Raw genomic sequence first — 25747 nt, forward strand, 5'->3', positions numbered from 1 at the left:
ACCAATGATATCTTTAAATATCTCAAGAATTATCTCTATTAGGGAAGATTATCTTTTCTCCCCATAGAAAGGGGATCGACATCTCTTTTTGAAATATATCTTATCTCCTAAGGGAAAGGCTAACGGACATCTATAAATAGAGGACAACCTCTACAGGTATCTGATCTAACTTCTAAGGGACTCATATATTATTTTTTCATTACTATTATACTCCTCAAAAATCCTATGAACTGACTTGAGCGTCGGAGGGATCACGGGGAGCGAGTCCCCACCCTTTTTGTAGGTACTTGGTCCGAGACAGAAGAAGGTGATCGGCTCCGTATCATCACATACTATTATATCATATCTTCCACTATGTTACTTAAAGTTCTCTCAAAAAAAGCCATTTCAAGCCCTTTTGAAGACTCTTTGGGAACCAACCTTCCCGAAAGTTTAGGTAATCTTTCGAAAACCTTTCAAGTATTACTTCCTCTTGAGGACCCTCTAACTCCCTCGAATGGCTGGTTCTCTTGAAGCCTAACCCAGTGATAGCCAAACACTCTTCTCCAAAAGGTCGTGCTACGCAACGTTGTGCATGCATGCCACATGTCTTGAATTGCCACGTATCCCAATTCTTTGAGGGGTATAAATACCCCCCCGACCTTTCACCTTCCCAATCCTTTCAAAAAACTAGAAAACCCCCTTATAACTCTTCCACGCACACCTCATCCAAAGAGTTCCTATTCTTCTGAAGGCACCATCTGTATTGCATTGCATTTACATAACCTCTTACGCATCATGACTATACTTGACTTAGGCATTGAAAAGTCTACACAAAAAAGATCCCCACATATCTTTTGATTGTTTTTTGTCTTGCAAATCGAAAGACCGGAAAACCCAAAGCTCTAGAAAACCCCTTCAAAAGATCCTATTACAGCTCCCTCAAAAGACCCTTTAGCAGCTTCAGATGTTCGAAGACCCTTTCGGAGCCACCCTTCCTCGGGACACCTTGAGTTGATCTCTTCTAATTAAGCAGACCTTGTCCTTTTGTCTGGTCTTGCTAATTAACTTTCTAATGAGCTTCCTTGAGACAAATAAATTTCAATTATTGCATTACAAGAACACCTACATTACTCATTTATCGAGAGGAAAGAGCCAACCAGCAGCACCATTTCAGAGAGCCGGTCAATTAAGTTAATACTCCCAAGTCAGTTTGTAGTCCAACTAATTCCTGATTGATTAATCTTGGAAACTCGTTTATAACTTTTAATTTCCTTGGAACTATCTCTCTCTCTCTGATACCTAACATGGAGTGTATATGCTAATTTTGGAAGATGCCAACCTATGTAGCACTCTCTCTAGTTTACTCAATACACACATCTATGGTGGTGTTGTCGTCCACTTTGAATGATACTGCGTAGGAAACTGACTCGTCCCATGTTCTTAGGTTAAAGTACCTGTTCCATCGTCATTAGAAATGGCATTTGATTTTCACACGCGTATGGCTTTATTTAAGTTCTTCCATGTTCAGCAGTACTAGTACTGATAACTAAAACTTAGGAAACTGTCCCATCCGGTCATCTCATGTATAATTCTTGGCGGAAATTTGAAAAGGATATATATATATATTTACATTACGTGTCTTCAAACTGTAGATGTGAGATTCCAAGAATAATTCAAAATCCCACCAAATTAGGATCTTTGGATGTATACCCCCAAAAGTTAAATCTCTTAGCCTATGCTTACAAGAACTGAAAAACCACCAATCAGTTTTCTTTCTTCTGTTTTCTTTTAAGAGGATCGATGATCAAGTTCTATATATCAGGGGAACAAGATTCTGTAGTCATATATTCTAGGAGGCAGAAGAGATGCCCAACTCAGAGGCCATCATGGTAAAGTATCGAGGTTGAAACTAAAACTAGCTAGTTTGATCTCAGTTTGTGCACGACTGTTAATCTTGTCTTCCCAATATATATGTTCCTTTTTTGTTTTTACGATGATCCGGTCATGTTCTGTCAGGAAACGGGCACAAATACTTCGGCTAATGTCGACACTACAAGAACCCAAAACCCCGAGGAATTGAATAATTGGTTGCCCGTGACAGCATCCAGGAAAGGAAAATGGTGGTACTTAGCCTTCCACAACGTGACAGCCATATGGTTGGCGCCGGTGTCTTCGGCTTACCATTCGCCATGTCCCAGCTCGGCTGGTATATGTTTTATATTACGTAGTCCCATAAATTCAGTAATTAATAACGCCATGTTACCAACTGTTGGTGGCAATTTGCGGAGTTCCCGGGATCGCGTCGATTGCAATTTCCTGGGTGGTCACCTATTACACATTGTGGCAGATGGTTGAGCTGCACGAACATGTGCCGGGAAAGCGTTTCGATCGATACCACGAACTGGGGCAGCATGCCTTCGGCGAGAAACTTGGCTACTGGATCGTGATGCCCCAGCAGCTGATGGTTCAGGTGGCCTCCGACATTGTGTACATGGTCACCGGCGGGAAGTCACCGAAGAAATGCGCCGTTCTGCTCTCTCCGAAGATCGGCTCGATTAGGCAGACATTTTTCATCGTCTTTTTCGCGGCTATGCAACTGATATTGTCACAAAGCCCCAATTTCAATTCCTTGAAACTGGTTTCCTCTTGCTTGCTGCACTCATGTCTTTCTGGGAATCAACAATCTTTAATGCTTGGCCATTTCTTCGTAACCATGGAACTCTTTCAAAATATAAGGCTAACCTCATATTTTTCCTCCCAAAAGTCCATCAAACCTGAAATTTAAATCTAACCCATTAATCTTTTTAATTTACACTGACTATCTAATCTGATTTTAAAATAATGCTTGAATTAAGAAAAATAGAAGAAAAGAAAAATAGAAGAAGAACTTATTGAACCAATCCTTCATTCTACCTTACTTTTTGTCTTTGACTGTCGTCTTTGCTCCCGTTTCTCGTCTTCTATCAACCCAAATGGAAAAATCAAGTATCCTATTAGTTGTCGTCATCTTGACCGAACCTAACCTTTCCTCTTTGCCCCAACTGGCAACCCATGACCAACCCACCATTCTCCGTCCTCTTTGCTCTCGCTAGCGACCCACGACTGACTCACCATTTCTTATCCTCTTTGTTCTGACTAACAACTCATAGTCCGTGTATAAAAGTGTGTGTCTATGCACATGTCAGTCCATGTGTGTATATATATATATTTCAATTTTTTTAGTCGGATATTTGGTCACTATTTTGCGTGATTAATGACACGTTCGTTACACATTCAATGCTAACTAAATAATTAAATAGTCAATATGTATAAATTATAAAAGTTAAAGTATTCAATAGGTCAAATTTGAAATTCAATGAAGTAATAGACTTTTCATGTAAAGTTTAAGAGGGGAAATAGGACTTTTCTACTTGTACCCACACTCTTACTCACAAGTTCTTGCACACAAAACTTGAATGACGAAAATATCTCTCACTCAATTGCAAAATACATTTATCTCCCTCTTCCCTTGCTCCAGAAATCGCCTCTTGCCGTTGACCCTCTTGTTGTCAACCCTCTCTCGTCATTGCCTCGCATCTCATCGCTGCATTCTCCTTCTCGCCGCGGCTGCATACCCCTCGATCTATTGTAGCAACCTCAACAAAAGGATGGATGTGCAGCGGTGGCAAGAGGCGAGGCGACGAGAAATGAAGAATGAGAATGAAAAGGTCAACGACGAAAGAGTCGATTGCTTGAGCAAGAGAAACGGAGAAAGAGAAGAGGTGAACAAAATTTCACGATATATTACAATATTTTAATTATCAAAATATTGTGATATTTCATGGATGTGAACCTGTGGGTACAAGTAACAAAATTCGAGAAAATATGGATTTGACCAAATAATATAATATAGATACTATTTAACCATGCCTTTTTATTTGCCTTAAAAGAGTTTTAAGTTATCTTTATCCTCAAGCTTTCAAAAGAATATTTAGATACACTACAAAAAAATGGGTATTTAGCGGCGATTTTTTTGGCATTTTGTGGCAGTTTTAATCGCCACAAAGTGATTTAACGATAATTTTGAAAATCACCGCTAAATCAAGCGTCGCGAAGCATTTAACAGCAATTTTCAACAACCGCTAGAGTAATTGCCGCAAATTATATTTTTTGTAACGATTTAAAAACTGCTACAAAATAAGAAATTTAGCAGTGATTTTTAAAATATTTAGCAACGGTTCTTAAAATATTGAATTAAAAAAATTTCAAAATATTTGAATTTTAGCAGCGGTACTGCCGTTGTCTCCCTCACCCGCGCCTAGCCTCGTTTGCGGGTGTGATAGCTCGCACACTAGTGCCCTCGTGCCACGTCGCAATGCTGAAAATTTAATTTCAACATCCTCTCTCTTTCCCATTTTCGAACCCAAGACTTCCCATACACACGTACACACTCGAAATCATCTGATCTGCAAAGTCTCCTTGTTATATATTCGTGCATATAAATTATATACTAATTCAATCACTATTTTTTATAATTATATTTTATATTTTTTAATATAAATTTAAAAAAACATAAATTAATTGATTATTTTTTAAAAGGATAATGGAATAAATTAAAAATAAATTAATTGAATTAAATTAAATAAATTAATTGATTAAAAAATAAAAAGAAGATTTTATATATTTTTTAAAAATTTCTTTTTAAAATTATAAAAATATTATATATTAAAATTTTGCTAAATTTATTTTTATTTTTTTAAAATTACATTTTTTAATGAATTTTGTCGCAAATGTTAAATTAATTTTTAACATTTTCTTTATTTTTTGAATTTAGCGGCGATTTTTCAAAATCGTCACAAATGTTAAATTAATTTTAATTATTTTTTTAATTTAAATTAATTTTAATTTTTAATTATTTAATTATTTTTTTAATTTTATAATAAATTTTGTAACGGTTGTAAAAAGCCGCAAATGTTAAATTAATTTTAATTTTTAATTATTTAATTATTTTTTAATTTTATAATGAATTTTGTAATGGTTTTAAAAAACAGTCGCAAATGTTAAATTAATTTTAATTTTTAATTATTTTTTTATTTTATGAATTTAGCGACAATTTCTCATAAATCGCCGCAAAATTCAATTTTGTAATGAATTTTGTGGTAATTTTGAAAAATCGAAGCAAATGTTAATTTAATTTTATTTTTTTATTATTTAATTATATTTTGAATTTAACGACGGTTTTGCAAAAATTGCCACAAAATTTAATTTAATTTTTTTATTTATTTAATTATTTTCTAAATTTAGTGACGATTATTTGAAAATCGTTGCTAAAACTTTGCGGCAATTTTGAAAAATTGCCACAAAATACCATGTTTTGCAGCAATTTTTAAAATTATTGCTAAAAAATCGTCGTAAAAAATTAATTTTTTTGTAATAATAAAATTTGCTTAAATTATTAGTTATGTATATGTGTTTGATAAAACAAAAGTCAAATAATATTTAGGGAGGTAAAAGAGAAAAAGGAACAAAGAAAGTGTAGTTGTTGTATTCGCAAAATATTTTTTTAGAAGAGCAATCGGATATCTTTCTCATAAAATATTGGTATTGGCGTAAAAAGCCTGATAATATTAAGAGAGTTGAGACAAAGTGTGGTCCATAATTTCAAGATTACAAGTGCAGCTTTTTTGAAATCTTCTTTCGAAATGATTATACATAAACTATATTACGAGAAATGTATCATCTCATTTGGTAGTTTAGATACATATACTTTGCTTTTGATTCAATTTTTATTTTTTTTTTGTGATGATCGAAATGTGCCATAACTAAAATTGTAGATGCTTTGAGATTTTTTTCAATGAATGTTTATTGACAGAAAAAAAAAAACTTTTGGTATTGTTTTAATATTTAAAAATAAAAATGTTGTATTGAAAGCTTTTTAATTAGGTAGCATTCCTATTAGTTAAACTTGGCAAAACAATTCTAATTTTTTCAAAATGCTAATTACTAATTTTAAAATTAGTGTTTGACAAATTTTTAAACATAACCAAACAAACCCTTAACTATGATGTTAGAATCCGATGTCCCTTCTAACAATTACTGACACTTTTTTTGGGGAGTCGTTCTACAGGACCCGACAAGTCTACTGAACGGCTCACAGAAAAGGGACAAAAAGATGATTTTGCCCCCGCCCACTTTGTAATTTTGCAAAGCGGCCCACTGCCCCCCTGCTCTATGCATCTCCCCTGCCATGGCCGCCGCCTCGTCTCAGGTGAGGCGAGGCAAAGCAGCGATGATAGAGAGACAAGGCAAGACAACGGCGACGAGGCGAGGCGGTGGCCATGGCAGGGGAAATGCACAGAGCAGGGGGGAATCCATGGAAGGGGAAGGGAGAGAGCAGGCATGGCAGCAAAATCATCTTTTTGCCCCCTTTCGGTAACCCTGTCGGGCTTTCTAGCATTTTCCTTTTATTGGTCGAAGCTATTCAGCAGTGGCTACAGTGGCTTCAACAGCGAGGGGCGTCACGCACCACCAGCATGTTAGACATGGAATCCGGTCCCATTCTACGGCGAGCATAGTGTTCGATATCATGAATGCCCTCGGCACCATTGCCTTTGCTTTCGCCGGGCACGGTGTGGTGCTGGAGATTCAGGCGACGATCCCTTCAACACCGGAGAAGCCATCGAAGATGCCCATGTGGCGAGGAGCCAGATTTGCTTATATCATTGTTGCCATCTGCTATTTTTCTGTGCTGTGGCAATCTCTGGATTCTGGGCTATCGGCGATCTTGTGGAGGATGATGTCCTTGTTTCACTAGAAAAGCCTGCTTGGCTCATTGCCCTTGCCAATTTCATGGTCTTCCCCCATGTCCTCGGCAGTTATCAGGTACATTAATTTCAATCAAAAATTACCCAAAAATATTTAAATACCACTCGTTAGTTAATTATATACTTAATTAATCAATACTATAAGAATTCTTTTCTTAAATGACATATTTGTGTCCTTTTTCTTTTTAAGGTTTTTGCAATGTCCGTGTTTGATACATTGGAATCTTAATTCAGAATCGAAATTTCACTCCGGGACTACCTCCTCGCATAACTGCTCGTAGTTCATATGTTGGTAAGCTCACAAATTCCACTATGTTTAAGGTTTCAACCATGTATATGATCATATAGCCCCACATAGGCCAAATTAAGATGAGTCTCTTGTTAAGCTTTATAAGTTATTTTATCCGACAATATAAAAATGGAAAGTCTTGCTTCCTTGATCTGTTTTATATAAACCTTTTTCGGTTGGCCGTAAAACAAATTTTGAGAATACTTAAATATTTGAATACAAGGTGCTTCATGTTTTCTTTTCTCTAGCTGAGGATTTGTAAAGTGTTAAGAGTATTTTGTATTCTTAAGATGGCTGTTTAACGTGATAATTTGGCTAAACGTTGCAATAAAGTCTTTAACCTCGTTGATATCAGTGCTATTCTATCTCTAAACTTTCCTATATATTTCATAGAGGATGTGTAATCTTTCAGATAATGGTGAGCCATGAGCACTAGAAATTTGTATAAACCGAAAAAAATAAAATAAAAAAAACCTAAGAGGCAGTTCGTAGATCTTACATATCATCCATTCAAATTAATTTCTTTTTGTTGGGCTCCCTAAAATTGATTGAAAGGGAACTGGTACATAAAAGAGGGTCTATTTAAACTCCTCAGAGGCAGGAAGAATAAGAGGAATATTTACGAATGGATATATTTGTATTTGACAGCTTTGACAGTGTTAGTTGGAATTTGTCTTCCATTTTTCGGTGGATCGTTGGGGTTTTTCGGAGGGCTATCATTCTTCTCGACTTCATATTTTGTGAGTTTTTGGGTATTTGAATTTAATCATTTAATTAGTGGGAAATTCTATTTGCAACCATACGTTTTGTTCTATGTAACCCACTTTTAATATTCTTAAAATACCTTGAGATGAAAACTCATATTTGCCCTTCATTTAAATATTTAACGCTCAACCACCCATCAGTACTCTTCAAGCGCGTGCACTCACTTTCTCGACCATTATTGTCACAGTCACTTTCTCACACACAACTGAACATCGCGTAACCATTATTATTTAACACCGAGCAGCAGCCACTATTATTGAACACCAAACATTGCTCAGCCGAGTTCTCATCGCCATAACCATTACTATCAGTGATGGATGATTATTATCTGCAAATGTTTAGCCGAGTTTGACAAAGAAGATAACGAGTATTCATGTTTCGGCGAGAAAAAACACAATTTATAACATCTATCACTAGTTCAATCACATAATTTATATATACATACACAACGAATGAATTAAAAAATAAGATTAATTAAAAAATAAAAAATACACTGCCTTGGAGGGTAGGGGATGCCCCGAACCTCGGGGTTCGGGGCTTGGGAGATGCCCTGAACCCCGAGATTCGGGCGATTTGGGATGCCCCGAATCCTGAGGTTCGGGGAACCCCTAATCGCCCGAACCCTAGCGTTCTGGGTGTTTGAGGGACCCCGAACCTCATGTTTCGATAAGCACCCAGAATCCATAGATTCGAGAAAAATCAATTCTCCCGAACCTATGAGTTCGGGAAAAATCATTTTTCCCGAAATCATAGATTCAGGAGAATGTAATTCTCCTAATTTAATTATATAATATTAAATTATATAATATGTATATAGAATGCTATAATATTATACTATATAATATGTACATAGAATGCAATGGTATCCATTCTCCCGAACTTATAAGTTCGGGAGAATGGATACTATTATTACATATTATATTATTATATAGTATGTATATTATAACTATATACATATATATAATGATTTTGTATATAAATTATTTCAAATGTATATAAATTATTCCGAATTATTGTTTCTCGGTTCTTTGGATTAATATTATATTTATTTTTTTTTGAATTAATGTTGCTTTAATCTTAATTTTTCTTTTGAGTTAATTTTAATTTTTGATATCAATAAATCAACCTAATCTGATCCAAATTTCACTGTGCGAAATTAGGTAAGTTCGGTTTCAGTTTTGTACATCATTTACTTTCATATTTTATATAATTGGTATCATTGCTTTCATATTTTTCGAGAAATCCCTTATCCCCGAAGGGCGAGATTCGGGGAACCCCATACCCCCGAATCTCATTGTTCGGGGGGTTAGGGGTTCCCCAAACACCGCTGTTCGGGGAATCCCTAACCCCCCGAACAACGAGATTCGGGAGGTATAGGGTTCCTCGAATCTCATATTTCGGGGAAGCGTCACCCCCCGAACAGCGAGATTCGGGGGATGAGGGGTTCCCCGAATCTTATGGTTCGGGGAACCCTTAACCCCCTGAACAACGAGATTCGGGGGTATGGGGTTTCCCGAATCTCGCAGGTTCGGGGAACCCCTCCCCCGAAAGATGGGCATTACCTATTTCTGAGATTTCGGGGAACACTAATGAAAAAGGTGGGCGAGACAAGCGAAGTGGGCGACGACGAGAGGGCGGTGGTCGATGAGAATAGTCTAAAGAAAAAGAAGAAGAAGAACAGGGTTTGATGCGCAAAGAAGGAGAATAGGTAGAAGACCAGGGTTTGATGCGAAGAAGAATAATTTGGATGCGCGTGGGGTGTGTTTTTTGAGGGATGAGTGTTTAGAGGGTATATTTGGTATATAAATGGTTGAACAAAGTAATAAATGTGGCTGCGAATAGTAAAATTTAATATTTTACGTGTAATGGTTACGAAAAGCAAAATTTATGGTTGCAAATAGAATTTCCCTTAATTAGTTTCATGGTGACTGGTGACTGGTGTCTCAAAATTAACCCAAGGAATATGTTTCAATTCATGTAGATTCTTGCTTTTATATGGCTAGTGTTGGGAAAAATAGGACAGAGATTCGAACAATCGCGGAAGCTTCTCAGACTCATCTTTTCCCACCACGAAATAGAACACGAGCAAAAAATACAGGAGACAAAAATTTAATGTGAAAAACCCTCCAATATTGAAGGAAAAACCACGGGGCAAGATCCGAGCAATATTCCACTATAATAAGGATAATTACAAAAATATCCTCACATACTCTACTCTCTTTCAAGTGATACAACAATATAGTGACACTCACAAAACACCCTCATGATTAGTGATTAATTTTGTAAAAATTTTGTTATAATTATACCCTTCTTTCGATCTTAAATATGGTTTAAATTAGATATTAATATATATTTTATGGTTATATGTAAATTTAAATTGAAAGATGAATGAAATGAAGTTCTAAAGTAAATAATAATAATATATAAAATTATATATAATACATATATATCATTATATGCATGCATGTAATATATATATAATATAATCTAATATATATATGTGCCATGTGTAATACATATATATAATATATAATTTATTAATAACATTAAATTATTTTTATTTTTTTTAGGCATGAAGAATTCAAGCCCATGAAGACTTAAAGTCCATGAAGAATTCAAGTCCATGAAGAAATCAAAGCCATGGAGAAATCAAGTCCACGAAGAAATCAAACCCATGAAAAATTAAAGTCCATGAAGAATTCAAGCCCATGAAGAATTAAGGCCCAATTTGAGCAACCCATGGAAAATATTATTTGGAGAAGGCCCAAGAATTATTTTTAATCCTAGTGAAGATTAAAAACCAATTTATAGAAATCTATTTTTATTTTTTATGTGAGAACTTTATTAGGTGTGTTTTTTAGCTAAAATCCACTTAACTATTAGGTGGATATTATAGCTAAAATCCATTTAACTTTATGAATACTTTATTAGGTATGTATTTTAGCTAAAATCCATTTAATATTAGGTGTGTATTATAGCTAAAATCCATTTAACTTTAAGTGTGTGAGTGCCCATTAGATATAATTATGTCTAGTTGAATAATTGAAATTGTGTGGTTTGTATTGCATCTTGTGGCCTATAAATAGATCACTTGATTGCATTTGTAAGAGTGATTATTATTCTTGAATCAAAGTTTAGTTGTTTCCTTATAATTCTCTCTTTGAGAATTGTTCTTGTTCTTTCCCCTTTTCTTTAGTATTCTCTCTTGTGATCTTACTTCCTTCCTTTCTTCTTTTAAATTCTTATGTCATTTATTATTACTTTATTATTCACCGCCTAAATGGCCGGTTAATTTGTGCCTTTAAATTTCTGTAATTTTCATTCTTGTATTTTAATTGTTCACCGCCTAAATGGACGGTTAGTTTCTTGCCTTTAAATTCTTGCAATTTTAATTCTTGTATTTTAATTATCTACCGCCTAAATGGCCGGTTAGTTTCTTCTATTTTAATTCCTGTCATTTAAATTCTGTTATTTAAATTATGTCATTTAAATTGTTGTCAATTAATTTAATAGAGATGAGTAGCTAAATCTAATCTTGGGTTAAGGCAAGGACAGTGTCTAACGCCAATGATTCCCAAAGAAAGCTACGCTTTAAATGAGTAACATTGGTTTAAACTTCAATATGAGTGTGTTTTGATTATTGAAAAATCACTAGGTTTGGATTGGAGCGTAAGCCTAACTTAGAGCTTTCATGTCACGCATGAGAGTTACTAGAACTGGAAACGCTATCATACCCAAACCCGGATGATTAATTTAGTTGTTTTGTGTATTAATTGTAATTGAATTTATGGTAGTTTCTTAAATTAGAATCCCGCATATCATGTATGGGGATTGCTTAAACTAGAGCTATCATTATCTTTAATTGCATTTAATAACAAATCCTCATATCTGAAATTAAATTAATGTTGCTAATCTTATATGCTAAAATTTGGGATTCAACGGGTTGGTACTGAAATTGTCTTAACTCAAGCACTATCCAAATTCATATTTTTACGTTTAATGTTTATTTCAATTTTTGCCTTACTTTATTTTCTAGTATCTGTTGTCTAAAAACAAAACCATAAAAAATCTTGTTGTCAATTTGTCCAAATGCGTGTGTGTGTGTGTGACATTCTTTTTCTTTTGCCATAAATAAATCTCTCAGTGGACGACCTGGATTCATCCAGAAAATATAAATTTAAATTTGGACTACAACTGCACTCGTACACTGGCGAGTATAAACCTCTCACTAAAATAAAAAAAATATAAAAGTTTTATTATGATTTGTTTTTATTGTGTTTTAATTGCAGGGTGAGAGTACAGTCAAATTTTGGCGCCGTTGCCGGGGAGATTGAGGCAAAAACAAAAAGGAAAAACAAAATATAAGAAGAAGCATCTCCTGATAAATTCGGTAACTCTGTTTCTTTTTACTTTATTTTTATTTTTGCATAGTGTATGATACTTAGGTCAGGTAAAACTGTAGAAAATCAGTCACTCATGTCTCAACACAATGAGAACATGCCACTTCCACAGAACATGTCTGCACGTGGTAGTGACCACGGTGACCCTGATCCCATTGATCAAGAGATGATCAGACCCCTTAGGGAGTATCTTCATCCTCCTAGGCAGACAACCCCCTCATGCATTATTCTTCCCATCAATCATCATAGGTTTAACTTCAAACCTGGCACAATCCAATTGTTGCCAACTTTTCATGGCATGGATTCTGAAAATCCATATACTCATATGAAAGAATTTGAGGAAGTATGTAGCACTTGCATGGACCATACAGCAAATGAGGATGTCATAAGATTAAAACTCTTTCCATTCTCACTGAAAGATAAGGCAAAAATATGGTTAAGCACTCTCCCACCTAGATCTATAGGAACTTGGAGAGAAATGCAAACAACTTTCTTAAAAAAATACTTCCCTGCCAACAGAACTGCTACTCTTCAAAGACAAATCATGAACTTTGCCTGTAAACCAAATGAGAATTTTGCGCAAGCGTGGGAAAGGTTTAAAGACCTTCTTCACACTTGTCCGCACCATGCTTTTGAGCAATGGAGAGTGGTTAGTTTCTTTCATGATTCACTCACTCCCCAATTGAAAATGCTAGTTTCTACAATGTGCAATGGAGAATTCTATGAGAAGACTCCAGAAGAAGCTTTCCACTTCTTTGACACATTGGCTGAGAATACAAGGAACTGGGAAGTTGGTCCAACATCTGCTCTTGATTCAAGAGAAAATCCACAACCTAGAGGGAGATACCAACTGAGTGAGAGTGACGATTTAAATGCAAGATTAACTGCTTTAACAAAGAAAGTTGAAAACATGCAACCCAAAAAGGTGCAATCTGTTAATCAAGTGGAAGTAAAGTATGCTGTGTGTGATGCAACAGATCATTCAACTGAAGAATGTCCTACCCTACCTGCTTTCAAGGAGGTATTGTATGGGCAGACTAATAACAATCATTCACACAACTTTGAGGGGAGACAAAATCAAAATCAGAGTGGAGCCTATTATGGGAATAATCAGAACTACAATTCATACCATCCCAATAATAGAAATCACCCCAATTTTTCTTGGAGAAATGATTCTGGAAATCATTCTCAACCTCCCTTCCCTACACAACAACATACCTTCCAACAAAATCAAGGTTCTTCATCCAATACTTACCAACCTCCTCATAGGAGATCTTTGGAAGATACCTTGCACCAGTTCATCCAAAGTCAAACAGGTATCAATAATCAGGTTGCTCAGCTTGTCAAAAATCAAGACCAAACAAACAGAGCCATAGAAGACATTAGGAGCCAGTTGACCAAGATAACACAAACATTGAGTGTGAGAGAACCCGGGAGGTTTCCATCCCAAACTAATCCTAACCCAATTAGGCAAACCAACCAGGTAGAAGCTTCAAATAGTGAAACCAACACTCATGAACAAGTGCAAGCAGTGACTGCCCTAAGAAGTGGAAGAATAATTGAGAAACCAACTGATCCTAGGATAAACCAACATGTTGATGAAGAAAAAGAACCAAAAGATCATGAATCCACCGATGAAAAAAATGAGAAAAATGAAAAAAATGAGAAAAATGAAAAACAAAAAGAAGATGAGAAAGAAATTCAATACAGGCCCAAACCACCTTTTCCACAAAGGTTGAATCATTTGAAAAAAGAGCAACAAAATGCAGATATATATGAAGTGTTTAAGCAAGTGAGAATCAACATCCCGCTGTTGGATGCAATCAAACAAACACCTTCATATGCAAAGTTTTTGAAAGATCTGTGCACTGTCAAAAGGAAAACAAATGTGCATGAAAAGGCATTCTTGACTGAACAAGTCAGCGCCATTCTCCAATTGAAAACTCCTCCCAAATACAAAGATCCAGGCTGTCCAACCATTACATGCATCATAGGAAGTCAAAAGGTTGATCGGGCACTCTTGGATTTAGGAGCTAGTGTCAATTTGTTGCCATACAGTGTGTATCAACAGTTGGGATTAGGTGAGCTTAAACCCACTAGAGTGACCCTTCAGCTGGCTGATCGATCAGTCAAAGTTCCACGAGGAATTGTGGAGGATGTTCTGGTACAAATCGATAAGTTCTACTTTCCAGTGGACTTCATCGTTTTGGACACCCAGCCGCATCAGGGGCCTCAACCTCCTGTGCCAGTCATCTTAGGTCGACCATTCCTTGCCACATCAAATGCCATCATCAACTGTAGGAATGGTGTGTTAAAGCTATCTTTTGGGAACATGACTGTAGAAATGAATATCTTTAGGGTAGCCAAACATCAGGACACTGAGAGTGAAGTGGAGGAGGTAGACTTGATCCAAACACTGACCAATGACTGTTTTGAAGAGTTCATGAGAAGACCCAAAGAAGGAAATCAAGATCTCGAAGAAATAAAAGAAGTGGAAGTCATAAGCAAAGAAAGTGAGAAGCCTACATGGATGCCTGGTTTAGAGCCATTAAGGAACTTGGACAGTAAGCTCATGGCTCCTGATAGCCATCAGTCCACGCCTGAGAGAAAGCCATTGCCCAGTGATTTGAAATATGTCTTTCTAGGAGAAGGGGAAGCATTCCCAGTGGTGATCTCTTCAAGTTTGACACCTCAGCAAGAGCAACAACTGATAAAAGTTCTAAAAGCACACAGGAAGTCATTAGGATGGACCATTTCAGATTTGCAAGGTATTAGCCCTTTGATCTGTACTCATAAGATATTCTTGGAAGAAGGAGCAAAACCAGTTAGGCAAATGCAAAGGAGATTAAATCCCAACATGAAAGAAGTTGTCAGAAAAGAAGTGCTTAAGCTATTGGATGCTGAAATAATTTACCCAATCTCTGATTCTAAGTGGGTAAGTCCAACACAGGTAGTACCCAAAAAGTCTGGAGTCACTGTTGTAAAAAATGAGAACAATGAACTGATTCCCACGCGCATCCAGACAGGATGGCGTATGTGCATTGATTATAGAAAGCTCAATTCTGTGACAAGGAAAGATCATTTTCCTTTGCCTTTCTTGGATCAAGTTCTGGAGAGAATAACAGGCCAAGCCTACTATTGTTTCTTAGATGGCTACTCAGGGTACAATCAGATAGAAATTGCACTAGAAGATCAAGAGAAGACAACTTTCACATGTCCATTTGGGACATTTGCATACAGGCGCATGCCATTTGGGTTATGCAATGCTCTAGCCACCTTTCAAAGGTGTATGATGAGCATTTTCAGTGAAATGGTTGAGCAGATTGTTGAAGTATTTATGGATGACTTTTCTGTTTATGGAAGTAACTTTGAGGCCTGTTTGGAGAATCTGAAAAAGGTTTTAGCAAGATGTGAGGAAACAAATCTGATACTCAATTGGGAAAAATGTCACTTCATGGTGAAACAGGGCATAGTCTTGGGGCACATCGTTTCATCTAGGGGGATGGAGGTAGACAGGTCAAAAATTGAAACAATTCAAAAACTCCCCATCCCTAGGAATGTGAAAGACATCAGAAGTTTTTTGGGACATGCAGGGTTTTATAGGAGATTCATTGCTTCCTTTAGCACCATAACAAGACCCTTGTGCCATTTGTTGTCTCAAGAAGTTCCGTTTGAATGGAGTCCTGCCTGTCAAAATGCTTTTGATAAATTGAAAGATGCACTCATTTCAGCACCTATCATTCAGTCCCCTGATTGGTCCCTCCCGTTTGAACTTATGTGCGATGCTAGTGATTATGCGGTAGGAGCTGTGTTAGGGCAGAGGAAGGATAAGAAACCTCATGTGATATATTATGCTAGCAAAACTCTTAATGAGGCACAAAAGAATTACACCACTACAGAGAAAGAGTTACTAGCAGTTGTCTTTGCCCTGGACAAGTTTCGATCTTACCTCGTAGGGTCACTAGTGATCATTTTTACTGATCACGCTGCTCTGAAGTATTTGTTCACAAAGCAAGATGCAAAACCCCGTCTGCTCCGATGGATCTTACTCCTGCAAGAGTTCAACATTGAAATCAGAGACAAGAAGGGAGTAGAAAATGTGGTGGCTGACCATTTGTCAAGGATTCCAAGTCAAGATCTCACACAATTTGATGAACCAATTCATGACAATTTCCCTGATGAGCAACTGTTTAAAGTGAATGTTATTCGTGCATCATCTGTTGTCCCTTGGTATGCCGACATTGCGAACTACCTGGCAACTGGTCTGATCCCAGACCATTGGAGTAAGCAAGATAGGCATAAATTCTTCAGAAAAGTCAGAACATTCTTTTGGGATGAGCCCTACCTCTTCAAGTATTGTCCTGACCAAATCATCCGTAGATGCATACCCGATCATGAGCAACAAAGTGTCATCAATTTCAGTCATACTCTTGCATGTGGAGGCCATTTTTCTGTCAAGAAAACAGTTGCAAAAATTTTTCAGAGTGGATTTTATTGGCCGACACTGTTCAAGGATGTGTACAAGTTCTGTTCAAATTGTGATCGATGTCAAAGGTTAGGAAGTCTGTCAAGGAGAAACATGATGCCATTACATCCGATCCAAGTGTTAGAAGTTTTTGACTGTTGGGGTATGGATTTTATGGGCCCATTTGTCAATTCATTTGGTCATGAATACATCTTACTTGCTGTTGACTATGTGTCCAAATGGGTAGAAGCAATCCCGGCCAGAACAAATGACCATAGGACTGTCGTGAAATTTTTGAAAGAAAATATATTCAGTCGATTTGGGATGCCACGAGCAATCATCAGTGATGGGGGTTCCCATTTTTGTAATAAAGTAATGGCAGGATTAATGAAGAAATATGGTGTACTGCATAAAGTTGCAACACCATACCATCCCCAAACCAATGGTCAAGCCGAGCTAGCCAATAGGGAGATAAAGCGCATATTGGAAAAGACTGTTGCTGCTAATCGTAAGGATTGGTCCTTAAGACTAGTAGACGCTCTTTGGGCATACAGAACAGCTTACAAAACAATTTTGGGAATGTCTCCCTATAGGCTAGTATACGGTAAATCTTGTCATCTGCCGGTGGAAATTGAGCATAAAGCATATTGGGCAATTCATAAGATCAACAAGAGTCTAACTGAAGCAGGCTTATCCAGGAAGCTCCAATTGAATGAACTTGAGGAAATTCGGAATGAAGCATTTGAAAATGCACGATTGGCCAAGGTTCGCATGAAAGAGTTACATGATCGGCACATCATTCGAAAAAGCTTTCAGGTAGGGCAACGGGTACTCTTGTATGATTCTCGATTGCATCTATTCCCAGGAAAATTGAAGTCTCGATGGGTCGGCCCCTTTGTAATCAAGTCCATCTCAGGATATGGGGCATTTGAGATAGAAAATCCGGAGTCAGGACAGCTTCTAACAGTCAATGGTCATAGGTTGAAACCATATCAGGGTAGTGTTGAGGAGAATGAAGGAGTTGTGGATTTAGATGATCCATCATCATCTGATGAGTAGGGAAAGTTTCCTATCGTCTGGGAATCTGACGTTAAAAGACCACCTTTCCATTTAGGTTAAATGGATGTTTATAGATCTGAAAAAAAAAAAATAATAATAATAATAAAATTAAATAAAAAAAGAAAAAAATAAAATAAAATAATAAAGAATTATATATATAAGTTGTTCATTTTCTGCATTACTTAATTAACTTTGATTCAAATAGTGTTTCTCTGTGTGCAGTCTAAATAAAAAAATTTTTGCATACGAGTTCATGCATTGAAGACCACCAAGTATGCCTATCTTCTATCCTTTTATTGTCGATTGAGGACAATGCGCAATTTAAGTTGGGGGGTAAGGTGTACTTGATTTTATTGGTGTTTGAAACTGATCTATTGTGCAAATAATTTTGTTAGACTCGATAATATTATCTTGTGTGGTATGTATGATTTTATTGGGCCCCTAAAACAAAACATTTATTTAAAAAAAAAATAAAAAAAATAATAATAATAATAAGAATAAGAATAAAAAAAATTAAAAAAATAATAAAATAATAATAAAAAAAAATTTGAATTGAGAGAGACATAATTGACGCTGGTGGTAGCTATCTTTTCTTGGGCAGTGCAATCACACTGCCCTATAAAGGATAAGGCACACTGCCAAATGTTGAAAAATGAGGCACCAAGCGTTGAAAAAGAGACGCCAAGCATAACCCTGTAATTATGGCATGTCTCGAGCCGAGTGTAAAATAGTGATGGTCATTGCTCTATAAGAGACTCCATATCTGTATAAGGCAAGCCACCCTTCTTGAGCTCAGTCTTCTCTCTTTTGTGTTATTCTCCGATCAGGTACTCTCATCCCTTTTGTAAAGTTTATAGTTCTTTACTTTTTTTTTTTTTCTTAGTATAGTTAAAAAAAAAAAAAATGGATCTTTATCTCTCAAAAATTCACAAGTACTATCCATCTCTCCCGCAGAATGATTTGAAAAAAATTTATGTTGCTAGGTGTGAAAGACTTAGGTTGTTGATGCTTAATAACATCCCTGAAGATATTCGTTGGCTGATCGAAGCAAAAGTTCGATTAGCTGGTGAAACTTCACCTAGTTTTAAGCATTTTTCAGGCTTAGGGAAGAGTAGTTTTGCGAAGAAAAGAAGAGCGAAAAGAGTGAATGGTTGTTACAAATGTGCTCGATGGACCTGTAACACACGATGCAAATCTGTGGGGTTTACGTCCATAAATCGAGAAGATAAAATTAGTTTCATAAAGGATGGACTGAGTAAGGAGTCTCTGGATGATATCCGATTGACTCTTGAGACGCATCCATGTGGAATAGTGCAAAGAGAACTTCTTGCTTTATGGACCCAGTTCAGAAGTGACCACCAACGCTATAGTCTTGGGAATCTGACTAAAAAAGACCCTGTTTGCCAATCTATAAGAAAATTGGATGGGAAGCTTATCCCCGCTTCATAGAAAGTGTTTAAACCGTTTCTGGACGTAAAACCAGAGGAAGATGTGAGCCACAATCACAACTACTTATACATACGCATGATTTTTGTTTGTATTTATTTCTTGTTGAATTGTTGTATAGCTACTTTTGATCGCCAAACTTCTTTTCAGGACATACAAAAGGAACAAACATGGAAGGCCAGTTAGTTCGTCGAATCAATACCATATGTGTACTTTGTGGCTCTCAACTTGGGAGCGATATTTGTTATGCACTTGCAGCGAGCGAACTTGGTAAAAAATTAGGAGAGAAAAAAATTAATTTGGTATATGGAGGGGGAAGTCGTGGATTGAATAGTTATGTTTCACAAGCTGTACATCTTGGAAATTCATCTGTGGTAGGTATAATGCCAATCCCTTTAGCTGAACCACATATTTCCGGGATTACACGCGGTCAACTTATAGAAACGACTTCTATGTCTGAGCGCATGGCTTGTAAGATTTATCAGTCAGATGCCTTCATTGCTTTACCAGGAGGTTTTGGAACACTTGAAGAAATCTTTTGTATAATCTCCTGGGCCAAGAGTAATCTCCATACCAAACCCATTGGACTTTCAAATGTTAACCATTTTTTCGATGGGTTACTCTCTTTTCTTGATCAGGCTGTGGACCAACAGTTCATTTCTCGTTTAGCAAGAAAGATTCTCATTTCTGCATCCACCATTGATAAGCTGTTAGAGAAATTACATGCTTATGTTCCACAGTACGATCCTCATGAGCCTCGGATAGACTGGTCTAAGGCAATTAGTAACAAGCGCCAAAGGGGTCCGATTAATTTAGATTTATCACTGTGAGAAATGCTCTTTATTAAGATGGCTGAGTAAGGAGTACTTTTTGTACTCTTGAGACGCATCTAGTTATTGTACAACTCGCAGAATTTTTCTTGATTGTGTTTCTTTTAAAAAAAAACAAAAAACAAAAACAAAAAAAAAACAAAAAAAAACAAAATTGTGGAATGTTGTTAGCAAAGTCTTTGATAAGATGGCTGAGTAAGGAGTACTTTTTGTACTCTTGAGACGCATTTTGCTTATCTTATGACTTGCATGAAATTTTTATTTTGGTGTGAAAATATAAATATATATCTATATGGTGTGCTCATTTGTTGTTTAAGTTTTAGCAGTTCACAGCAAATCTATGGACTTGTGGAGTTACAGGTATTCCTAACAACCCTGATTTATTACTGCAATTCAAGTTGGGGGGGTGTAAGGTCTAGTCATGAATCATCTGGTTTATATTTAACTGTGAGTTTGTAATTACTAGTTTGTAGTCTTGTGGGAATTGATTGTCTTTATCTACTCTTATAAAAAAAAAAAAAAAAAATTATTATGTGTTTTAAATAATGTTATTCCTAAAGCTTTAAAGTTATGCACTGATAGCCGGTTAAGTTTGCAATACGAAACATGAATGCATTGATTTCTCATTTGAAAACGTTTATGCATGAGAATAAGTAATTTACATTCATCAGGGATTCAAAATTTAGAAATTGGTTATCGGTCATAAAGTCAAAGGTAACAGTAATTAGCTGATTAGTACACTGTATGATCCCTCAACAGAAGTGGAGACTATTACCCAAGCAAGTGTTTGAGCCTAATAACCGTTAATTCTGAGTGAAATAACACTTACTCTAAATATGCTCTCTTGTTTATCTTATCTTTTCAATGGCTTCAAAATATCAATTCGCTTTGAATGTCTAGTATGATAGCGGATGAATTTGACTGGTTTCAAACTATGAATTAGATGACTGAGAAGCATGATAGGGGGATCAATTTCTTTCATTTTGAGCCTATTTTATTTTATTTTTTTTTTCTTTAAATCAACATCTTGTTAGCCCATTTGAGCCATTTGTAGTACAACTTCTTTCGTTACCCTTGTTTAACCCATAACCATATGAATTTTATCCAATCTGGTGTGATTTTGGGAATTAGTCTGTTTATCTATTTTCATATTTAAAAAGAAAAAGAAAGAAAAAGAAAAAAAAAAAGAAAAAAAAAGTGAAAAAAAAAAGGGCAAATTCTCTTAGTTATTCAACATAACTGTTTCAAAATGAATGCTAAAAAAAAAAAAAAAATTCCCGACACACCCTTTGCACACTCTACCTTTTCTTTGACAACCCGTATTAACCTTATAGCCCCATTACAACCCAGTCTGGTCCCTTTTGATGCTATAAATCATGTGATCTCAGAATTCGAGTTTGGAGTAGGGAATCATGTTTAAATTCAGAAGTTACTCATCTAGAGCATTATTCCAATCATGAAGCTATGTCAATTTCCTTATTCTTTCATGAAAATACGTTCCTTGTATTTGGGATGGCACCGAGTTTTGAACTTGTTCTGCATTTACTCTTATAACGGTGCACCCCCTTGTGTGTACACCTGAGGAATCCTTTTTATTGGAGAGAAAATCCATAGTAAGATTTGAAGTCAAAACTTCGAGGGAGTAAGTCTGTGTGTTGGTTATCCTAATTTCCATTCCTGAGATTGTATGACCTTTAACCAAAAATCTGATTTAGAATGCTAAATAATTTATTTAATTTTATGCATTTCGGTTTCGAATTTGAAATTTTTACATTCATACAGTTATTGTGAATAAAGTTTGGCAGGTGTATAATCTGCTTGCTAAGGGACTAGCAATGTTTAAGTTGGGGGGTATGATTAGTGGTTAATTTTGTAAAAATTTTGTTATAATTATACCCTTCTTTCGATCTTAAATATGGTTTAAATTAGATATTAATATATATTTTATGGTTATATGTAAATTTAAATTGAAAGATGAATGAAATGAAGTTCTAAAGTAAATAATAATAATATATAAAATTATATATAATACATATATATCATTATATGCATGCATGTAATATATATATAATATAATCTAATATATATATGTGCCATGTGTAATACATATATATAATATATAATTTATTAATAACATTAAATTATTTTTATTTTTTTTAGGCATGAAGAATTCAAGCCCATGAAGACTTAAAGTCCATGAAGAATTCAAGTCCATAAAGAAATCAAAGCCATGGAGAAATCAAGTCCATGAAGAAATCAAACCCATGAAAAATTAAAGTCCATGAAGAATTCAAGCCCATGAAGAATTAAGGCCCAATTTGAGCAACCCATGGAAAATATTATTTGGAGAAGGCCCAAGGATTATTTTTAATCCTAATGAGATTAAAAACCAATTTATAGAAATCTATTTTTATTTTTTATGTGAGAGCTTTATTAGGTGTGTTTTTTAGCTAAAATTCACTTAACTATTAGGTGGATATTATAGCTAAAATCCATTTAACTTTATGAATGCTTTATTAGGTATGTATTTTAGCTAAAATCCATTTAATATTAGATGTGTATTATAGCTAAAATCCATTTAACTTTAAGTGTGTGAGTGCCCATTAGATATAATTATGTCTAGTTGAATAATTGAAATTGTGTGGTTTGTATTGCATCTTGTGGCCTATAAATAGATCACTTGATTGCATTTGTAAGAGTGATTATTATTCTTGAATCAAAGTTTAGTTGTTTCCTTATAATTCTCTCTTTGAGAATTGTTCTTGTTCTTTCCCCTTTTCTTTAGTATTCTCTCTTGTGATCTTACTTCCTTCCTTTCTTCTTTTAAATTCTTATGTCATTTATTATTACTTTATTATTCACCGCCTAAATGGCCGGTTAATTTGTGCCTTTAAATTTCTGTAATTTTCATTCTTGTATTTTAATTGTTCACCGCCTAAATGGACGGTTAGTTTCTTGCCTTTAAATTCTTGCAATTTTAATTCTTGTATTTTAATTATCTACCGCCTAAATGGCCGGTTAGTTTCTTCTATTTTAATTCCTGTCATTTAAATTCTGTTATTTAAATTATGTCATTTAAATTGTTGTCAATTAATTTAATAGAGATGAGTAGCTAAATCTAATCTTGGGTTAAGGCAAGGACAGTGTCTAACGCCAATGATTCCCAAAGAAAGCTACGCTTTAAATGAGTAACATTGGTTTAAACTTCAATATGAGTGTGTTTTGATTATTGAAAAATCACTAGGTTTGGATTGGAGCGTAAGCCTAACTTAGAGCTTTCATGTCACGCATGAGAGTTACTAGAACTGGAAACGCTATCATACCCAAACCCGGATGATTAATTTAGTTGTTTTGTGTATTAATTGTAATTGAATTTATGGTAGTTTCTTAAATTAGAATCCCGCATATCATGTATGGGGATTGCTTAAACTAGAGCTATCATTATCTTTAATTGCATTTAATAACAAATCCTCATATCTGAAATTAAATTAATGTTGCTAATCTTATATGCTAAAATTTGGGAATCAACGGGTTGGTACTGAAATTGTCTTAACTCAAGCACTATCCAAATTCATATTTTTACGTTTAATGTTTATTTCAATTTTTGCCTTACTTTATTTTCTAGTATCTGTTGTCTAAAAACAAAACCATAAAAAATCTTGTTGTCAATTTGTCCAAATGCGTGTGTGTGTGTGTGACATTCTTTTTCTTTTGCCATAAATAAATCTCTCAGTGGACGACCTGGATTCATCCAGAAAATATAAATTTAAATTTGGACTACAACTGCACTCGTACACTGGCGAGTATAAACCTCTCACTAAAATAAAAAAAATATAAAAGTTTTATTATGATTTGTTTTTATTGTGTTTTAATTGCAGGGTGAGAGTACAGTCACCTCACTTTGAAGCCTTTGCTTCCTTGCCTCTTTTCTCTAACTTGAACTTAAATGCTCAAGTTTTGAATGTTCTCACAAATGGATGCAAATGGGATGAATCAAACCTTATGAGAGTGGGGGTATTTATACTTGAGGCTTACCCCCTCCCCCCAAAAAAGGCATAAATTAGGCAAATAGATAGGTAGCCCAACATTAGGCATGTTAAGTAGCCTAATTATGTAATGTGAAGTTGCCTAACATTAGACTGGAACCCATCAATTCTCCCCCTCCAGCCTAAGAGCAAGGAGAATAATGCCGGAAGCAATTAAGCGGAGTCCATGCCGGCTAACCTGGCACTTAGTTGTAGCTTCTCCCGAGTTACAACCTTTGTCATCATATCAGCAGGATTTTTATCAGTGTGGATCTTCTCTAATATGAATTGATGCTCCTCCACTGCTAATCGTAGCCAATGGTATCTGATATCAATGTGCTTTGTGCGCGAGTGATACATCACGTTCTTGCTCAAATCTAGAGCACTCTGACTATCACAGTAAATTACTGTCTTTTCCAGCTTCACCCCCAATTGTTGAAGGAATCTTGTCAACCAAAGCATTTCTTTTCTTGCTTCGGTCATGGCAATGTATTCTACCTCTGTTGTAGATAAGGCAACACACTTCTGCAATTTAGACTGCCATGATACAGCTCCACCTGCAAAAGTAAATAAGAATCCTGAAGTATATTTCCTACTATCCAGGTCACCTGCCATATCTGCATCTGCATATCCCTTCAAAATTGGTTCAGATCCTCCAAAACACAAGCACATTTTTGTACTACCTCTGAGATATCTCAAGATTCACTTCACAACTTCCCAATGGTCTCTACTTGGGTTGGAAAGAAACCTGCTGACTACTCCTACCGCATGAGCGATATCCGGACGAGTACTGACCATGGCGTACATCAAACTTCCGATTGCAGAGGAATAAGGAATCCTAGCCATGTCTTCCATTTCTTCTTAACTGGTGGGACAACTCTTTCTACTGAGATTAAAGTGACTGGCCAACGGCGTGCTAACTAGTTTAACACTCTGCATGTTGAATCTTTCAAGAACCCGCTCCACATATTTTTCCTGTGATAACCATAGCTTTTTAGCTTTCCGGTCTCGAAAAATCTGCATTCCCAGAATTTGCCTTGCTGGTCCTAGATCTTTCATGTCAAACACCTTTGACAACTCCTTTTTCAGATTGCCAATCATCTCCCTATCTTGCCCCACTATCAACATATCATCTACATATAGCAGAAGAATAATGAACTTGTTACCTAGGAAACTTTTAAAGTACGCACAATGGTCTGTGTTAGTTCTGGTATAAGTGTGACTCATCATGAAAGAGTCAAACTTCTTATACCACTGTCTCAGAGCTTGCTTCAGTCCATACAAGCTTTTCTTCAATCTGCAAACCATGTGTTCATTCTCTTTCTTTTCAAATCCTTCTGGTTGATCCATGTAGATTTCTTCCTCCAAATCACCATGGAGAAATGCAATCTTCACGTCAAGTTGCTCAAGCTCTAGATCCAAGCTAGCTGTCAAACCCAGTATTGCTCTAATAGAGCTAATTTTGACAACCGGAGAGAAAATCTCATCAAAATCAATCCCTCGCTTTTGTCCAAAACCTTTCACGACTAAGCGAGCTTTAAACTTCACTAGCTTGTTACAATCTCTCTTAAGTTTGAACACCCACTTGTTCTTTAAGGCTTTCCTGCCTTCCGGAAGTTCCACAAGCTCATAAGTATTATTTTTCTGCAAGGAATCCATCTCGTCCTGCATGGCTCTCATCCA

General features: G+C 35.8%; 1 protein-coding gene across 1 annotated transcript; it reads left to right on the forward strand.

Annotated features, from left to right (window-relative positions):
• Window positions 1-1847: 1847 nt before the first annotated feature.
• LOC127799229 (lysine histidine transporter-like 5) lies at window positions 1848-19710 on the forward strand (the record flags this gene model as incomplete). The annotated part of the gene is given in 10 exon segments (XM_052333047.1): window positions 1848-1871; window positions 1999-2133; window positions 2136-2189; window positions 2270-2620; window positions 6416-6703; window positions 6706-6843; window positions 6976-7006; window positions 7009-7077; window positions 7723-7814; window positions 19699-19710. Coding segments are annotated over 10 exon segments (1194 nt in total), but the record flags the coding sequence as incomplete, so codon positions are not given.
• Window positions 19711-25747: the final 6037 nt, after the last annotated feature.

This window comes from Diospyros lotus, chromosome 4 (assembly GCF_014633365.1).
Source record: "Diospyros lotus cultivar Yz01 chromosome 4, ASM1463336v1, whole genome shotgun sequence".
NCBI lineage: Eukaryota > Viridiplantae > Streptophyta > Magnoliopsida > Ericales > Ebenaceae > Diospyros > Diospyros lotus.